This window comes from Pseudochaenichthys georgianus, chromosome 9, assembly GCF_902827115.2.
Source record: "Pseudochaenichthys georgianus chromosome 9, fPseGeo1.2, whole genome shotgun sequence".
Classification (NCBI taxonomy): Eukaryota; Metazoa; Chordata; class Actinopteri; order Perciformes; family Channichthyidae; genus Pseudochaenichthys; species Pseudochaenichthys georgianus.
Window position 1 is genome coordinate 10,592,055 of NC_047511.1, and position 20,571 is coordinate 10,612,625.

The 20,571-nt window shown below is 39.2% G+C and overlaps 1 protein-coding gene across 1 annotated transcript in view; it reads left to right on the top strand.

Moving 5' to 3' along the window:
- prkg2 (protein kinase cGMP-dependent 2) overlaps positions 1–20,571 on the top strand; it is a 45,144-nt gene that overhangs the window by 12,368 nt on the left and 12,205 nt on the right. Inside the window, exons 4-11 of the mRNA XM_034092070.2 lie at positions 7,765–7,878; positions 9,548–9,653; positions 10,446–10,509; positions 14,894–14,971; positions 16,599–16,693; positions 18,761–18,829; positions 19,129–19,227; positions 19,331–19,481. Of these exons, the coding sequence (XP_033947961.1) occupies positions 7,765–7,878; positions 9,548–9,653; positions 10,446–10,509; positions 14,894–14,971; positions 16,599–16,693; positions 18,761–18,829; positions 19,129–19,227; positions 19,331–19,481 (776 nt within the window). The remainder of the gene's footprint in view (positions 1–7,764; positions 7,879–9,547; positions 9,654–10,445; positions 10,510–14,893; positions 14,972–16,598; positions 16,694–18,760; positions 18,830–19,128; positions 19,228–19,330; positions 19,482–20,571) is intronic.

The window sequence follows — 20,571 nt, forward strand, 5'->3', positions numbered from 1 at the left end:
TTTCTGAACACAATTTCTGAAATCATACGTTATATAGGTTTTTGTGCATGTGAATTAATTGCAAAGGCTACAATCCCAATAAAACTTACATTTTAGGAAACTTTCCAACAACAGTTACAGTTGGCCAACTTTATGATGCCCGAACAAGCTCCAGTCTCCGCTTTGTGGATCCATTTTTTTTTGTCTCCCGTGGTTTCTGTTGAGTTTCTTGCAGCGTGTGACGGTGAATTGTTTGGTTTATGCAGTGCGAACCCTTTGCATGTTTCGTCAAGTTGGCGAATGTTTTCTAAATACTGTGCATGTGTTGTCAAGTGTGACAAGATGTTTGCATCATTTTGGAAACGGCAGTGTATTTTCCAAATGGAATTGTTTTGGGCCATTGAAGCGCGTTTGCCCCTGTTGGCCACCGTAGAGTTTGGATTCGTTGCAAAAATAATTGTATCCAAGCTGAAAGAGGGGAGAATATTAGAGCAGATTTGAAAATGTACAACCTGATGTAAATCGATAGCCAAATATTGACTTTTTTCTGTCTTATATGACATTTATTTGATCAAACACCAGCATGCAACATTTGTTGGAGCTACATCTGGTGTAATTGTCACGTATTCCCTTCTGTTACTAACAATCCTGAAAATGAAAGAAGAAAATTGTGATTTAAACAGGGATTTTTTTTTCGTCTATTCCCTATGTTGATACTTCCAAATGTGTGTATCATCTTACATTTGACTAGATTTTAAGTGGCCAATTATTGAGTTGGAATAGTGCTGACTGCAGCGCTAGAGTGTCAGAAATTAACAAAGAAAAAACGATTTTGGTAGGAAAAGCCAAGTCACCTGCCACAACGGCATGTAGCTTTTTCAGATGACTTTTTTGGTCTTGGCACTTTCTCAAATATGTTCAGCTTCTTTGACCACGAGCCAATCAAATCAAAGCGAACAGCAGCCCTTCATCAAGCAAGCTTTCTTTTGCATCAAACACGTTATGTCAGTCTGAGAGGTTAGCCTAATGTTATTCTTTGAAAAATGCAGATTATATAATTATTTTGGCCTGTGAAAAGTATTCTTGGTAGATGTACAAATTCCTCTGGTTTATCAACTCTTAACAGGAAAGAACAAAAAGTCGATTTTAATTTAATCATCCAGTCAAGGGGCCCTATAATGCTCATTTACAGGTTCATATCAGTATTTTGTGCCTCCACTGTGACTTATGCTTTATGTTCAAAAAGCTCTTTACTTTTCTCATACTGCTTGTGCTGCGGCACCTCTTTTCACCCTCTGTCTGAAACCAGAGCCTAGTTCTGTTATGATTGGTCAACCACTTAGTGATGTTCTACCCCTTAACGTATTGCATATGCTATGCCCTTGATAAAAGGGGAGAATTATGACAAGAGTCAAAGTTAGGTTTCACTTGCTGGTACTTTACTCGAGTGAGTCAACAAATACAACACCTTTCAATAGTACATTCACAAAGCCTCTTGTAAGAGTACATACACTTGTCTATCAACACTGTATTTCAATCATGACACTCCTTAATTACCACAATATCATTGATAAGATAATATAATTGACAAAATAGCAAAACCCTCACATAATTATTTAACTAAAAGATAAAGACAACATATTACATATAACTGTGTGCATACACAATACACAAGATGGCGGCAAGCGCGCTACGCAGTGTTTGTTTATGTAACCATGGAGACGTTACTAAACACATTCTCGGCTATCACACACATCAGCCCAAGCTGATAAAACATATAATAACACACTCAATATTTCACACAACCGCTTTAAAACACTCTTTACACATGTTATGTTATAGTTTGGCCCGATTTGCTATGTTTTTGTACTATCTAGTGCATACCTGATAAAAGGGGAGAATTATGACAAGAGTCAAAGTTAGGTTTCACTTGCCGGTGTTACAGTTTAACTAGAGTCGTGGCAACTGGCGTCATTCTATTATTTTTAGATGTATCGGGGGCGTGTACATTGAGGACCCATTGTTGACTTACCAGGAAATAAAAATTTCTATCGCCTCGTCTGTCGTTTACATTCATCTTTTGCTATATCTGCCTAGGATCACTTTGATGCACATTCAGTACTCGAATGTGAGGTTGTGGGTGAGATGTCGATATCGTGACGCTTACAGGGAGGTATCGAACATTACAAAGTAAGTGACTGTGTGGATGCCTGTTCAAAACATTGCAAACTTGAATAAATCATTCAAATTATATATTTGTGTCCGACTTTCATTTGTACATCGTTCTTAATGTGATGTATAGTAGCTTTGATAGCTGTATATACCTTCAGACACACAAACACAAGTTATTTATTCACAGCCGAAAGCAGCATCGAGATGACAAGTTGTGATCAGCTCCGATTAAATTGTGATATAAGTTCTGTAGCTATTCTCCAGCGAGCAAGTTTTTTATGAAATACCCGTATCCCTCTCATCACAACAAGTTAATTAAGCTGATTAAATTATATTTAGTTAATATATTCTTTATTCCTCAATTCAAAGTATGTTCAAACAAATGTAAACCAAAAAATCATCCTCGTTAATTAAGTTAACGCAGATATTTGACACTAGGGGGGGTTACTGACACTAGGGGGGGTTACTTGTCAGAAATGTGTTCTAGTTGGTCTATTTAGTCTAAATTACGTTCCCCTTAATTTTCCCAAAAGTAGAAATGGGTCCGGGTTCTTATGGGTTAACGTATAGGCTTAAAGGCATAATAGAACTACCGTATTATATGGATTCAACTTGTGCCTCGCTGGACTTACTTTTCCGTCGTTTACCGTTACTGTGATATATCAGTATTAACCATGGAAGATAGTTTGTTTGTTTCATTCCAAGCTATGCATCAAGGTTATTTTCATGCATTGAATTTGTTTTCCTGCACAGTGTAGAGTCTTGTTGTGATGAGAGGGATACAGGTATTTAACCCTCCGGTATCACTGTGGACGTTTTTGTCCATGGGTAATTTTTCACTTTTCATTTTGCAATAACTTTGGTTGTGTTGGTGCCAATGGCCTGATTTTTTGTAACAAGGCTATTTTCTCGATCTATTTTGGATTTCCAATTTCTATTTTTCGAATCGGTCTTTAATTCACTGTGTAACAAATTATTGACCATTCGAGACAAAAATGTCCACTGCAAAAGACTTTGATAAAAACATTATATTAAAAGGTTTTTCTCACAACTTTTTTGGGTTCAATCTTTAAAGCAACTTCCGCCCTAATAAAAAATACCAAGAATGTAATAATTTTCAGGATTTTAACTCTTTAAATGCCATTTTGAATACATGAAACCGCTATTTTCTTTCATGATGAAAACAGAGAAAATTAGTTATTTTCCATAAAATACATATCTGGGGACAACAGTCTTGGATATGTCAAAGATTAGCAACAAAATTGAAAAAACTCGGGAAAAAAATGTCCACTTCCAAAAACTGCAGATTAATATTTGGGGTTAAATCTTTCAATAAACTTCAGTCCTGATCAAAAATACAAAATGTAAAATGATATTCATGATTTTAACCCTTTAACTGCCAGTTTGAAACCATGAATTTGCGTTTTCTATGAAAAACATGCACAAAAAGGCAGTTATTTTCCATATAATAGATGTTGGGGGGGTCGGCTTTTTTTATCACAGTCTTGGATATGTCAAAGATTAGCAACGACATTGATTTTGGTTGATTATTAGTTTTTGCACAAAATCAGATTAAACAAAAAACTCACACATTAGTCATTCGGGACAAAAATGACCACTTCCAAAAACTGCTCTAAAATGACAACAGATTAATATTTTTAAAAACTTTTTGGGGTTAAATCTTTCAATCAACTTCAGTCCTGGTCAAAAATACCAAATGTTAAATTATGTTCAGGATTTTAACCTTTTAACTGCCAGTTTGAAAACATGAATTTGCATTTTCTATGAAAAACATGCACAAAAAGGCAGTTATTTTCCATATAATAAATGTTGGGGGGGTCAGCTTTTTTCACATTAGCCACTCACGGACAAAAATGTCCCGTCCACTCCCATTATAACCACATCTTTTGATCTCTCCGCCATACCGGTATATAATCATGCATTTTGTAATGTCAGGGTTTTATTGGAGGAAAATAGTTCAATTTGTCCTTTTTACTGTATATCACTAGATGTGACATTTTACCATTGCTTACATGCTTGTAATTTCTTGGTTTCTGGGCCTGTTGTATAATCAGGGCCGCCCCTGGCCAACTTGGGGCCCCAAGCAACATTGTGAGATGAGGCCCCCTTCCCCCCAACCGACAGGAGTGAACAAAATAATGTTGGAAACAAAGTAGGCTACTTTGCAAATATAATGCCTTTTTATTATTATTATCAACACAGTTACTTTTTTATACAGTGAGGTAAATGGTAAATGTGCATGTTTGTCATTCAGTATGCGTTTACAGGTGAATACGTCTGCATTTCCTGCCAAATACTAGCCTCAAAAAGATTAAAATATAATTAATACAAATATACTACTTCTACTAATAATAATAATCATAATCATGATCAATTCAATAATATAAATACTATATTATTTTATTATAATATAGTTGTAATATAGTCAAGACAAAACATGCTTATGACATGCTCAAAAACTGATATTTCTTAAATTTGTATTCAAATGTAGTTCCCTCTGTCAGCAATGTATCAACAACTACACACACATTTATATCAGTATTTCTCTGTGTTATGGTTGACATGATGATGACTGTTAGGAGTTAAGGGGAGAGGCTGAGCATCACCATGAAATGTGTAAATTGACTGAATAAAATGAATAAAAGGGGAAAAAATGCTCCATGTTTTTTAGGCTGTAAACTTTAACTGTTATGTAAGCCAACTAGACAGACAGTTTATCTCTCTTCCTCCTGTACATTAGCAGATACAAGGCATAACATACTTGAATGAATGTTAAATAAAGAATGCTGGAAATAACTCCATCTCCATTAGCCTATATGCTATGCAGAGACTGCCTTCTTCATGTTGTGAATTGCAGCTGATGTTTTAATATGGCAATTGGCAATTTGTCTTATACAACATTCGCAAGTTGTACATTTGACTCATACAATAACCCACCTTCGAGTGATGCTCTAGTTTCTTCAAGTTTTGTTTTTTTCCCCTCTAGCTTGCCCTGGACTGAAACTGTCTTTTCACCGACATCTCTTCACCTGCACTAGTGGCCGTATCAAAGCCGTGATTGGTCAGATGTCGATTAATTGCAACGGTGTCGGGTTACAGACATGCTCCCCTTGTCACCTCTCACTCTCGCGTGTCAGCGGGGGGTGGGCAGAGAACTGAGCACAGCAGCTGAGGCCCTCTGGGCGTGGCCCCCTGCGCAAGGTGGGGCCCCATGCAGCCTGCGTGATTTGCCTGTAGGGAGGGGCGTCCCTGTGTGTAATGGGGCCCTACCAGCCATTGGAATACATGTATGCAACTAATATGATGTAGGTGTGTTGGTATGGATGTGGAAGAGTGGTATCAGCTGAGAAATGTTGTGTGTTTGTGTGTCTGGATGTGTTATGTGTGTGAGTGATTGTGTGTGAGAATGAGACAGGAGTAAGTGTGCTCTCATGGCGTTTTGTTTTTCATTTGTGCTATTTTTGACCAGGACTGAAGTTGATTGAAAGATTTAACCCCAAAGAGTTTAAAAAAATATTAATCTGTTGTTATTTTAGAGCAGTTTTTGGAAGTGGACATTTTTGTCCCGAATTACTAATGTGTGAGTTTTTTGTTTAATCTGATTTTGTGCAAAAACTAATAATGCAAACAAATCAATTTTGTTGCTAATCTTTGACATATCTAAGACTGTTATAAAAAAAAGAGCCAGTCCCCAGATATGTATTTTATGGAAAATAACTTTTCTCTGTTTTCATCATGATAAAAAACAGCGGTTTCATGTATTCAAAATGGTATTTAAAGAGTTAAAATCCTGAAAATGATTACATTCTTGGTATTTTCTATTAGGGCGGAAGTTGCTTGAAAGATTGAACCCAAAAAAAAAGTTGTGAAAAAAACCTTTTAATATAATGTTTTTATCAAAGTCTTTTGCAGTGGACATTTTTGTCTCGAATTACTAATTTGCGTAGTCCAATCGAATACCGGAGGGTTGATAAAAAAACTTGCTCGCTGGAGAATAGCTACAGCTTTTATATCACAATTTAATCGGAGCTGATCACAACTTGTCACAGATTATCCAGTCATCTCGATGCTCCTTTCGGGCTGTGAATAAACAACTTGAGTTTTACTTTTAGGCTGTCTGAAGGTATAGACAGCTATCAAAGCTACTATCACATTAAGAACTATGTAAAAATGAAAGTCGGACCCAAATATATAATTTAAATGATTTATTCATGTTTGCAATGTTTTGAACAGGCATCCACACAGTCACCTACTTTGTAATTTTCGATACCTTCCTGTAACGGCCCGTCCACACGGTGGCGTGCGTTGAAGCTTCAACGCTTCTGCCCATTCATTTTGAATGGGTTGACGTCACACTTTGCCGAACTGCATTGTGGGAGCTTTGCTCGCGAGGTCGCTTTGCTCGCGAGGTCGCTTTGCTCGCGAGGTCGCTTTGCTCGCGAGGTCGCTTTGTTCGCGTCGCTTTGCTCGCGTCACTTTGCTCGCGTCACTTTGCTCGCGTCACTTTGCATCTTACCCACAACCTCACATACGAGTACTGAATGTGCGTCAAAGTGATCCTATGGAGGCAGATATAGCAAAATATGAATGTAAACGACAGAAGAGGCGATCAAAATGTTTATTTCCTGGTAAGTCAACAATGGGTCCTCAATGTACACGCCCCCGATACATCTGTCTATAGAGAGGCGAAGTCCCTCCCTTTCCGGTGGACCTCATGGGACCTTATTTTCGGAAAAATTATGTATTGAAGTCAATGGCGAGAGAAAACGTATCTTTCGATCCTGTTTGAATTGTGCCATGAATTACACATATGATGTTAGTCAATCTTCAAAAATAATTTCCATGTCAAAAAAGTCATAGTTTGTCGTAAAACTGTTGAAATATAAGACTATGAAAAATACGCAACTAGAAAGACTATCAATGTATCCTCGATTATAGCTCCTCCAGAGAGCCTCTCCGACGCTCAATCCTCGGTCCTCAATGTGCATTTAGAGAAATTAGATGTCCTTCAACATGGCGCGCCGAAAACCATTTCCGGGTCACTACCGGAGGACCGAGGATTCGAGGAGTCGAGGAGGGGAAATTAGAGAAATAAGAAAGGCCCAAGATGTCCCGTTTGTTATGCTGTTCTGTTTTTAGATGTCTCACCCTGGACAAGGACGTGTAACTCACTCAACTGTGACGCAATCAGATATGTCATGGTTGCAAATGAAGTTTTCAGTAGGCCTACTTGCAAATAAGTATTTAATACTCACCCCAGCAAAACAGAGTTTTTTAAACAGCAGGCAGGAATCAGCTGATTCAGTAAAAGGCTGAAGTATTCATTCAAGAATTCATATGAGAAGTCGAACATTATAAACATTATAAACAGAAAACTGAAAAAAAGATTGGTAATTCAGGAATAAAGGTGCATGGAAATTCGTACATTTGTTGTCGTTTTTTTGTTTTACGAAATGTTATTGATTTTTCATTAAAAAAATATATACATTTTGAATTGAATTTAAGTTTAATGGCATTGGTTCTGCCTGTAGCATGTGTATGTTCTTAATATGTGTTTAAATACAACTGATTGTCTGTCTTTTATGTTTACAGATGGGAAGCTGGATGTGTTTCAGCACAACAAGCTGCTCACATCAATAGCGGTGTGGACCACTTTTGGAGAACTAGCCATTCTGTACAACAGCACACGGACAGCATCAGTGCGAGGTAACGATTTGTAGTTCTCCTGATTAGATTGTACCTTAACGTTTTGTATTGTATGGTGTTGCCATTCTTCAGATGAGCTATTATGCTAAATATTTTGATATCCGTATCTAATATAAATAATAATAATAGTAAATGTGCTTCTGTTGGCCTAACATTTGTATTTCACACTTACTTACTTACTTGGCATTGTTGGGGATCGTTGATTTAAAAATAAGTGCAGCCCAGTATATAATGGCATCAATTGAAATGTGTATTTGTCAACTTAACGTGTACAAATGTGTTTCAAGATAAGTAACGCTGTTCACACCAAATGCTTATTCCTATAGTTCGTCATTTGAAAATAGTAAGATTAAACAAAGGTTGCCTCTTTGGCAGGACTGAAAAAGAGATATGCCCAACATTTGCTGTGTTGAGGTTTCAAGATGATGAACATATGGACAGCTGGATAACAACAGCATAATTGTCCTGCAACCTTCATGCTTCCCCCAAATGATAGCCAAGGTGATGGTAATGGTATTATTAAGTGCCTTGAACATTTTTGCAAATAGCTGCCGTATATGGGAACAAAATCAAACTCAGGGAGGACGCCTCCAGACCCTCCAGGTTTGGGTCGCAAATGTTTAAAATGACAAGGTAAAGATCATGTCAACTATGCATTCTAATACAACATATCTTTATTTGGAGAAGAAGACTGCCAAGAACCCCAACATAAGCAAAAAGAAAAATATCTTTCAATTTCTTTTTTTTTTATGCTAAGGTTAGCTACGTTAAAATATATATATATTTTGATTCTATGACATGGGTTGCATTGTTTAGATTATGAAATACCTGTTTTATTATACCAGCCACAGTATTCAACAAGAATTTGTTTTCCATTATGTCCTGTACCATTTAGCATCTAATTATCTTGTATCTTCCCAGTCCAATCCTGACTTCTGAATGTAATCTGACACTTTATCTGACTCGCAGTGACTTCTTAAATGGATCACCTGATAGTGATGGAAGTAGAATCAGATAAGTCATTAGACCCGAGTAAACAAGCTTTTGCATTGGTTGTGTTGACAAAGGCTTTCCATGATATCCACAGCTTTGCATTCTGATTGGTTTTCACCTCCTTGGAATTGGAAAGCGCATACCATGTAGCATGTGAGTGCTCTTTGTCTAGGTTTGTATATTTAAACAAGTAATTGACTTGCGGCCCTTAGGGTAGGGACACTTATTTGACCTCAATATTCGGGGTAAAACTGGAAAAACCATGACAGTTCGACAAGTCTCTGAGTGGGACAAAGGGGAACCCTTTCTTTGCTACTGGTTCATGTTAATCTTTCACAGCTACTTCCTCCTTGGACCAACAAAAGCCCGTCTCAGAGTTTCTGTAGATTTGGAGTGACTCACCACCAAGATGCAAGACAGATTACAGTGTTTTTCTCCCCTCCTTTCTCCTTGTGACAAAATAAAACAATATGTAATTTATACGTGGTGATAGAGGGCTTTGATTAAACTAAATTAAAATACTATGAAAGATAAAGGAGAGGAAATAATTGGTTCTTTTTCTAGACCCTCTGAAACTAGCCGCGGCTCTGCACTTAGTAATCAGGGGCACAGGTTTTTGGCTGTGGGGTCAGAACCTGGACCATGTCTCAGGTCTCATGTTTTGTTGCTTTTACAGCGGTGAACAAAGTGAAGGTGTGGGTTCTGGACCGGGAGGTGTTTCAGAACATCATGAGGAGAACGGCTGAGACGCGACATGAACAGTACCGCAACTTCCTCCGAAGGTTTGTCCCAAGCAGTAGCAAAACTGCTAGCATCCCATCACTCTTATAGTTCTTGTAACCGATAACACACACAAAACATGTTCTAATGAAAGTAATGGGTAAGTAAAAACGACGTAGTAGAAAAATACCAGCAGAAAATCCAAACATAACATCAAACATCAAACTACCGGATGTTTAGAGTACAACATGTCTACCAACGTCAAGCAAATTACTAGTTTGGTTTGGTTACTCGACAAGTCCCTTGGTCAGTTTATCACTATACAAACTATAGTTTAATGTTCAAGATCAAATTCCTCATTCTAAACAAATAAAATGTAGATGTCTTGTTTGTTTGCATACATTTACTCAGTCAAATATTTACTTTACTTTTTTTGCCAGTGGTTAGTCTTGTACAATATATTACTTTTTGCCAAGATGTTCAACTTTCTACACTGCCAACTCCGTTAATTCAGGTGACTAGTGAAGGCCTGTCGACACTGAGTTTTCTTCTCAAAAACCAGGGTCTAAAATAAGTTATAAGCTGCAAAGAGCTGCAGAGTTGGACAGCAGATATATGCTTGAGGAAACATTGCGGAATATAACTCTTTTTAGGGGTCCAAGTATGAAAAGATTGTTGATATGAGTAACCTTAAAAAATTGAAAACTCAACAAATATATTAGATTGAATTTAGATCATGTTTCTTTTTTTTCCTTGTGCATTACTTGATGGTTCCTGGCATCTTATGTATGGTGATTTGTATTATTACATTCAGAAATGAATGCTCATTACCTGTGTTTTGTCCTTTCTGTCAGTGTTTCACTCTTGACTAATCTACCAGAAGACAAGCTAAGCAAAATTGTGGACTGCCTCGAGGTGGTAAGTAATTCTGTCAAACTATCTTCATTCTGTTGCTTGGACAATTTGACTTTTCAATGTACTGCTTCGTTATTTCACAACCCTCTCGAAGCTCATGGGAGCCCCAGCATTACAGATAGCTGCTGTCAAAATATCATTACCATTTGACCATATACCATTACTGCATGTCAGCATATTCTTTTTACCTCCAGTCGGCAAGAACTCACAAATTACCTTGTTGATGAACAGAGCCGATATTATTCCTGTCATCGCTGGGCGCTGTATATTGTTACCATAATTATTTGACCAAGGCCCCAGAAAGTGTTTATTCAACTGGGGGACGAGTGATTTCTTAAAGATGTGCGAGTGACAGGCTTTTGGTGTGAGAACATACAAGTGTGTGTGTGTGTGTGCGTGCGTGTGACGTGCGTGCGTGTGTGTGTGTGTGTGTGTGCGTGTGTGTGTGTGTGTGTGTGTGTGTGTGTGTGTGTGTGTGTGTGTGTGTGTGTGTGAGAGTGTGAATGTGTGTATATGTTGAACAATCCAGGAGAATAGCTCGCCCCTGCTCTCCTCCATGAGCATTGTATTTCAGCGGGGAAAGAGAAAGCAGAGAGCGGGGCTTGTCAGCTTCAGAGAAAGCCTTTCTCAGCGTCTTTTCACAATGAAAACTTCAAGGACGTTCCTGGCAATCATTGGTACTGCCATTACTTTCCACTACGGGATCATTTACTTATTCAGTCATTTCTAAAGGAGCTGATTCTGGTGTCTGTTGTTGACAGTAACCCAATAGTGGTGCAGATGTTCATAGAGAATTGGCTAGATAATATTGAAGCTTCTTGTCAAACAGTGAGGGCCTGGTATTTGGTGTGTGTGTTTTGGCCTGCACAGTATCTTAGTGTGTGTGTGTGTGTGTGTGTGTGTGTGTGTGTGTGTGTGTGTGTGTGTGTGTGTGGACTAGCATTACTATACTTGTGGGGACCTACATCTGTTTACATAGTCACGTGTGGGGACTCGCCTCCCTTATGGGGACAAATTGGAGGTCCCAATGAGGGGAATCATTAATTTTAGGGTGAAGACTTGGTTAGGTTTAGGGTAAGGGTAAGGGTAAGGTTAAGGTTAAGGTTAAGGTTAAGGGTATGGGTTAGGGTTAGGGTTAGGCATGTGTTGGTTATGGTTAAGGTTAGGATAAGTCTCCAGGAAATGCATGTAAGTCAATGTAATGTCCCCTGAAGTGATGTATACATGGTATGTGTGTGTGTGTGTGTGTGTGTGTGTGTGTGTGTGTGTGTGTGTGTGTGTGTGTGTGTGTGTGAGAGGGGGGGGGGGTGTTTTTAGGATTCTCCATCAGGTTTTCACTCGCCCCTAAGCCTATCACTTACAATGTGTTGGAGGGCTAGCCAATAGAAGAACAAGTGTTACATAGTGATGCCATTATTTTACGGAAGTAAACAAAGGAGTCCAATGGAGGAATGTTAGGCAGCGGGCAAGTGAGTGGGAGAATCTCCCTCTCGAGTAAACTTTGGAATTTTAGCCTTTACAGACCAAAAACTATAACACACTGAAGGAAAGGGAAAACCCCAAAAAGCATAATAGGGCCCCATTAAGATTATATGCCAGCTTTTACTTAGTGTGCAGCTGCGTAGTCAACCATCCCAGCCACACTGATTTAAAACAATCAATCGCAAATATTTAACATGTTCTAAATATCCTGTTGTGTTGGGGGAACCCTAAGCACAATAAAGGACAATGTTGACACACCTTAAGGACACAAATACTAAATATACGACTTGATATCATTATGTGCTAGGTCTCTCAGAAGTGTAACATCTGTGAAGAGTGTAGGCCAGCCCTAAGATAAAATGGAACACAAATACAGTATGGAATGTGTAACCTTGTGACCTATGTATAAATCCTTTTGTATTTAAAATGTTGTTTCTTGGTCCATAAATATCACTTATCTGTCACTGTCTTTTTAAATCATTCATGTGTGCTGAACGGCTCCTGAACGGCTCCTTGAAGGCAGCGAGATGCTTTCAAGGACAATACAGGACAACTAGTCCACCTGGGGGCTGCTGCAGACTGTGGTGGTCTTAAAAACAAGTTTAGTTGTAGTGTTTCTGTCCCTGGAAGTAGTGAGAGGCGTGCAGTCGAATATGTGATGTGGCTGGTCGATTGACAGTCTCCAAAAATAGTGCAGCCAAACCGAAAACACACACACAGCTGAGCATAAGTGGCTTTCTCTGCATCAGTACACCAAATTGAAGCCCTGCCCGAGGCACAATTCAAATGGTGTCGCTCTCCTGCACACTCACTGTGTCATCAAGACAGTCTTTATAAACAAAACCTTGGCATGTTGTTTCCGTTGTAACCGACAGGTGTTTAACAAGGCTCTCATAAAGCGTAAATGTGTCGAATAAAAGCTTGGACGCTCAAGGAAAATGGCACTTGTGTCAAGAGTTTTGTCCGTAAACACCCGGGAATGTTTACGCATGGTTGCTCTGATTTGTTTGTTCACTTTCGGCCAAAATCCTCTATAGTCGAATGGATTACAGCCGTTGAGCAAATTTGGCATATGCCCCAGAGAACTTATCCTCCTGGTCACCTTCATTCTGTGCATTTCCACCTTCTTCACCTAAAAGCTTTAAAAGGAAAGGTGATCTGGCAGCTCGCTGAGTCAGCTGTGGATGGTGCGTCAGGTTCTGTATGACTGGTGGCATAAAGTGGAGGAATATGTGTCTGAATGAGCGAGAGAACACACTACACCTCGATGTTCAAGAGTATTTCAAGGTTTCATTCAGTTTTATGATGCTTGTGAGACTTATCTAAACATTGAGACAGTCTTTCTCTGTCAAGTGTGAGCAGCACCAACTGGAGTGTGTCTGAGTGAGAGCGGACTTCTTGCAAAGTCTTTGAGCCTATACCATGGCTACTGGAAGCACTTGTTTCTGATTGGCTGAGAGGTGTCCGTTATCATCAAATCAAGACTCTTTGAGGTTAAACAAACATTCAGATTCTGTGAAAAGGGTATATTCTGCAGGAATCAACAATACTGATACCGAAGGCTATGTTACCGTTGAATTCCTACTGATGAAATTAAAACAATAAAAATGGGTTTTCTTTTTGCCTGAGATAAGTGTATGTGGTGCGAGGAAGAAAATACACTCTTACTATTTGAATATGATATATAAAATAAGGGAATCTGTTCCAACTTTGCAATGCGATGGTCTTCACTTCACATCATTTAATGACTTACCAGAACATGATATATCAGAATACCCCTTGTTACGCTATGGGCACCTATACTTTCCAGTCATATCGGCTGGCATGCATTTTTTTGTATTGCTCAGTACAACGGACACCTTTGATGAAAAAATGTAGGCCCTGTCGGACTCTTTGAGATTTGATTCTGGTATTTGAGCGTCTAGCTTGCTACAATATCGGGAAAGGGTTTCAGAGATGGAGAGAAATGTTGCTAAAGATAGCTAGCCTTTTGCCATCATTAACCGTAGTAGCCATGGCGAGTTGACACGGAATGTAAACTATTAGAAAGATGGAGGGACAGTGTTGCTAGCCTGGTGCTACTAACGTAGCTAAGGTAGCTGAGGAGGCTAGCTTGCAGCGTTGTTTTGCAGCTAAGTCATTTGTTGCCAATGCTGGGTAAGCAACTCTCCTGCACGATATTATGCTGTTTATCAAACTACATTTAGTAGCAAAGCCAATAGGAACGTGGACCTTTCATTGGACAAAAAGCTGTCTTGAGGAACTCTTTCTGAAATTTCCTGTGATTGAACAAAGTCACTGGCTAGCTTTTCTAAGGCCTGAAAACAGAGCCCAGAAGTCTAGAGGTTTGTCAGACATATATTAAAATATGCTGAAAGGTTGTCATGGCAAATTGATGCCAATAATATTCTGCCTACCCCAGCTTTTATAATATCATGTAGCATGGGGAGAAGTGCTGTTCTCTATACTTTATGACTGAGAGCAGATAACCAGTGACATTTATGTGCAAGGCAACCTGATACCAAAAAGGTCTGCATTTTAAAACCCTGTAATCCAAGCCCATCTATTCTTGTGAAAACCTTTCTTGCTATTTCTGCTAGATAATACCCATTGTCAAATCCTATGATCACCATAATCGGAGACATCATGACAGATATTAAAAAACATCTTAATCAACAGACTATCAAGCTTTACTTCATGTATCATTAATCCCATGAGGTTCCCAAAATCCCCTCCATGCTGAGAAGCTCTGAATGACGGAGCAGTATTGATGGCTGAACTCCAGCTCTCATCCCCGAGGGGACTGGCTACCAGGAATCAGACCAACCGGTTCAATGGTTAAATCAATGTAATGCTTCAGCTCTGACTGTTGTTTCCCCATTATTACCCTCCTTTCTCCCATCAGGAATACTATGACAAGGGAGAGCACGTCATCCGGGAGGGAGAGGAGGGAAGCACCTTCTACATCATCGCACAGGGAAAGGTAATGTATGTTATTCACAGACAAACACACAAGCACATCATTGAGCTTATAACTTATGTCAGGACCCTCAATTGCTACCCTTGCAACACTGTTTGCTGATTTTAACAGTATGGTACTAACCGTAACAAAAGACTAACCGAAAATGTTCTCTCTTTTGAAAAGGCACTTGCGAATATTGGCCAACATTACCCAATGTGGAGGCAGCATTTGGCGAATGACAACAGTGCTTTGAATTAATGCTAATGTCAATATGCTATATTAATCACAATGACAAGGCAAATGTCAAATCAAGCTATTTAAAAACCTTTTTTGCAGTGTTTCCCATTGGTTGTGAAAACCTGTTACACATGGGCAGCAGAGATTTCTAAGCCGTTATAAGACTCTGCACTCATTAGGGCTGGAGACACAAGCCCTTAATCCTGTCCTTTCAACAGTACGATAAATCCTCTCATGCCTCAGTTAGACAGTTCTGTATGACGTCTCTATTGTACTGATACGGATGCTGCTCCAGCACTAAAGGCTTTTCTTATCAGTGAGCATGAGTGCTGGGAGCTACAGCAATACCGCTGGTCTTTCTTGCTGGACACTGGAACCCTTTCTGCTTTCATTCTTCCTTACAGAAGATTTGCAGCATCTGTGTAAACAAAACTGCAAACCACAGTGAATACATCAGGTATGTCATCCTGCAACAAATCTGCAATTCAAAGAAGAGGAATTTCCTTGTGGCAAATTCAAACAATTGACTCATTGATTCATTGACTAAATTGCTTACCCTTTTTTAACAGACCAGTTTTGGTCAATACTCCAACAAAACAATATGTTGGTCAAGCTGTATGTGAGTTTGGGGGGTGTGGGACTATGACTCACCCGCTCGTCTGTCTGATCAGTCAGCAACCTGACACCGGGGAGATGGAGAGAGGCCAGAGTTGTCCACAGGGGACTTTCAAAATGCCATTATGAGGCTTTGCGGGACAGCACCTCCTCTGAGCTAAGCTAACTAAACCAGAGAGGAACACATGTTGTTTGGGTGAAAGGGGGCTAATACAGGAAATGGTTCCACCCCCCTGCTCCCTTCGTACCCCCTGACAAGGGAGGGGATACACTCTGAGAGCTCTTGCTACCAGGAAAAACAGGGGAAGTGAAGGTCACTTGGGTCGAACGGGACACTTAGCTAAAACACACCCCGGCCGTTATGGCTGTGATATCATTGCGGCGTTTTACCGGCAGGGTGGTGCCACGAGTGGCATGTTTGACCTCGACCGGGGCGGACCACTGGTTTTTAAAGCCTCGCAAATTAGGGAGAAGTTTCACAACATCCTGCTGGTGGATTTTTGTAAAAAAAAAACTGCTGCTCTATACAGCAGAACAGAGGCAGCTAATTAAAACCTCAACGAATGTGTTTTATCTGACAGAATGTCAACTAAAATATCATCAACCCCACTTAATCACTTGTAGCCATCATGTTCCAATTACTATAATTGAATGTGTCAATTATTGCAATCTCTTAGGATTCTAACTTTTTACATTGCATGTACAAATATTTGGAGAAAATTGAAAGCACCTGTAAAAGCTGCTGACTGAATAAGTGAAGTGTGCTTTAAAGATCCAGCTGACATGTGTTGTGCAGGTGAAAGTGACCCAGAGCACAGAGGCCCACAAGCTCCCGCAGATTATCAACACGCTGCAGAAGGGAGACTACTTTGGAGAGAAAGCACTTATAAGGTAAAAACAAACATCTCACACCACCATAGATTGTCATTTATTTCATGCCTCTAGATATTTTTTGGGTGGTTAGAGATACTGTTCCATTAGCCCAGTCATGTTTATTAGTATTGCCCCAGTATCACAGATAACATGAATACCCAAAAATCCACAACCCAGCCATTAGCATTACTAGCTTACTTTATTTAAAGGGGACATATTTGAAAAACTCACTTTTTCAGTGCTTGTGCACATATATGTGGATCTACATGTATAGTGGGCGTACCAACAAAAATGTCAGTCTGTGAATTTTTTGCAGGGCTGCAACCCAGTCTCACAGCATTTCGTGTTATAGTCACGAAATTAATTTAATCTATTGATTCGTGTTCACCAACACGATTTTTGCATTTTTTTCGTGTCACACAGAACGATTTTAAAAGCAATGTATTTCTATTGGTAGTATGTTTCGTGCCTGCACCACATCTTTTTGTCCGGTCGGGTCTTGGAAGACCAGAAGCTGTGGGGTTCATAAACACATTTTCTTACTCAATATCTTACCCTTAGCCTAACCCTAACCCTTTTATTTAAAATGGTATAATGTCTGAGTTTTTTTGCCGTCCGCGAGGAAAATAAATGGGGCTCAGAGCCTTAGAATACTGAAATCTGTATTTAAAAAAAAAAATTTCCTTCTAATTTGTTATTATTTGGTGCAGGCACGAAACATACTACCAATATAAATACATTGCTTCTCAAATTGTTCTGTGTCAGAATACTAAAATCTGTATTTTTTTCTATCTCTTTTTCCTTCAAATTTGTTATTATTTACATTACTTTTTAAATTGTTCTGTGTGACACGAAAAAAATGCGAAACTCGTGTTGGTGAACACGAATCAATAGATTAATTTCGTGACTATAACACGAAATGCAGTGAGACTGTGTTGAGGGCTGCCTAGGTTCGAACAACATGTGATTGAATAATTCATTCAGATTTTGCTCTTATTTTCAATATCTCATGCAGATGCATACCAATATTCACTTTAGACAGTCCTGACCTTTTTCCCATTTCTGGTTCAAACACAGTGTGTTAGTTCTTCCGGTTTAGCATTGTAAACTATGATTTTTATTTGGGATTATTCACAGCTACACTGCGGTTAAACTGGAATGGATTAAACAGTAACACATCCATCTTCTAATATCGGCTGGCAGGATGACATATGAAATGGTTCAAAATCTCATAAGAGCACATTTTTAATAAATCTGTAAGGTGTCTTGGTGTAAACTGCTTCGTTATGAAGAACTAAGAAAGTACCAAAGCACCCTTGGCTGTCAGGCTCCATACTTAAGCTCATGTCCACAGTTTATAATAACTATCTCTGCCCAAAGGTTTGCAAAGGGCCACAGTGTTGACATACGTATAAAAACAAGTAAACCTGTAAACCAAACTCAATTAACCTGCCAGTGCAAGTTAGCTTGCAAACCTTCTATCTATCCAGCTAACTAGCGAAGGTTAGCTATCTATCTAACAAGCTAACTAGCGACCGGTTAGCTATCTATCTAACAAGTTAACTAGTTTATGTCCGCTACCTATCTAAATAAAATAACAAATGTTAGCTATCTATCTAGTTATCGCCAAATTGTTAGCTCTCATAATTTATTTTACCATTTTTATTTAATCCCCTGTTGTTAAACTCATACAGCCAGCACTTTCTAACAGCTCCAGATATTACCGTAAATTCCCAAATATGCGTTAATACATAAACAAATCAGATATTGGTCAACAAAATCTTTAAAATCGTACAACTAAAGAAGTGTGCAATTTAATTGTAACTGTGTTTAAGCACCTTTATTATCATTACAGGTAAAATATTGCAGCTGTCAATCAAATATACATTTACATTGTATTTTAGGTTTAATATATTTTTTTATACAAGATGTTGAACATATTGATTCACAGCTGTGACTGTTTTGCAGAGCCATTCTTTGTTGACTTTAAATGCAAAAAGACGTACTAATCCCAAAATCATTATCATAGAAAAGAAAAAATGTGTGTGTGTTTATGTGTGTGTACATCTTTCTGTCTTTTTTCAGTGATGATGTCAGATCAGCTAATATTATCGCAGATGAGGACGGTGTGGAGTGCCTCGTTATCGATAGAGAGTGAGTATTCTGACATTTGAACTGTGGTTTTCTGGACACTCACAAAAGTGTTGTCCCTCCCCACAGCTATTAGCATGACGAAAGCTTTTTGGCAGAGATACACATGAGAGGGCCAAATGTCCTCCCATTACCCAGCAGTCTAATTCCAATAACAAGTAAAACATTAGAACAACTTACAATGTGGAATCAGTGAAAACTTTCTTCCCCTCTTCTCAAATGCTCTTTATCTCAGTAAGACACATCAGTTAAACCAAAGCCAACATTGCAGCGTTGACATCATGTGGTTGTTGTTCTTTAAGGACATTTGATCAGACAGTGGGCACCTTCAATGAGCTGCAGAAGTACCTCCAAGGCTACGTGGCAACACTTGATCGTGACGACAAGAAGAGACATGCCAGGTACTTGCAGTGCTGAAGTTGAACATGTTAAGAAAAAAACATTAAAACATCTATACCTGTGATTGGTTGGTTTAGACAAGGCCCTTTCTCCGTCTCCCCTCAGAAGGTCATTGTCGCGCCACCAGAGCCATCCGCTGTCACCAGACGTCATCCAGCTGAAGGAAATGGTTTCCACGTTTCCTACAACCACGCCCTTCGACCAGCTGGAGGTCGTGGCTACTCTCGGGGTCGGTGGCTTTGGACGAGTAGAACTGGTAAGACCTGAAGATAAGAAATGTTTTAGATTATTTGTATTATACTATTATACAATGAATTATTCTTGCCAACACTGACAGAGTTGTCAAAACAAATGAATGCAAGTAAATCATAGTTATGGTGCAGTGGACTAGTGCATTAGTGTTCGGATCAGGGGAGCACAGGTTCAAACCCCACTGCAGTCAGCATGTCGTTGTGTCCCTGGGCAAGACACTTCACCCAAAATTGCTCCTGTGGGGATTGCCCACAGTAATGAGTATGTAAGTCGCTTTGGATAAAAGCGTCTAACATGTAACATGTAATATAATGTAATGTTATAGCAGGAATCTTTAACGCATATTGGAAGCTAATCCCTTTGTTAAAAACCCTGTCAAAGCTAGTACATTGGGGTATAAGGGCCATTATAGGCCTATGTTGCAAATGTATTATCTTTTCAATGTACACACGGCATCTATTGCACGTCTGTCCGTCCTGGGAGAGGGATCCCTCCTCTGTTGCTCTCCCTGAGGTTTCTCCCATTTTTCCCTTTAAACTGGGTTTTCTTCGGAAGTTTTTCCTTGTACGATGTGAGGGTCTAAGGACAGAGGGTGTCGTATTGTCATACTGATATTCTGTACACACTGTGAAGACCACTGAGACAAATGTAACATTTGTGATATTGGGCTATATAAATAAACATTGATTGATTGATTATAGGTTGAAAAAGAGAGGAGGAGAAATATAAAAAGTCAGTGCGATTTAGGTCAAAAATGTAACTTGAGCACTGTAGTAGCCACCTGTCAATCACAAGGTAGCCCCACCCTAATTGTCTATATTATTATAAATTATTATAAATGTGACCATAAGTTGGAATTAACTCCACCTGCACACTTGACCCAATGCCCTCCAAATGTGTTAAAGAGAGCCTCCCTGACATCTCCCAACTCATCGCCACCATCATTAACTCCTCCCTCAGATCTGGATCAGTTCCCCCCACTCTCAAACTGGCTGCTGTCACACCCATTCTCAAAAGACCTGGACTAACACCCGACATCATGTCCAACTTCCGGCCCATCTCAAATCTCCCCTCCGTCAAAAATGCTTGAACAT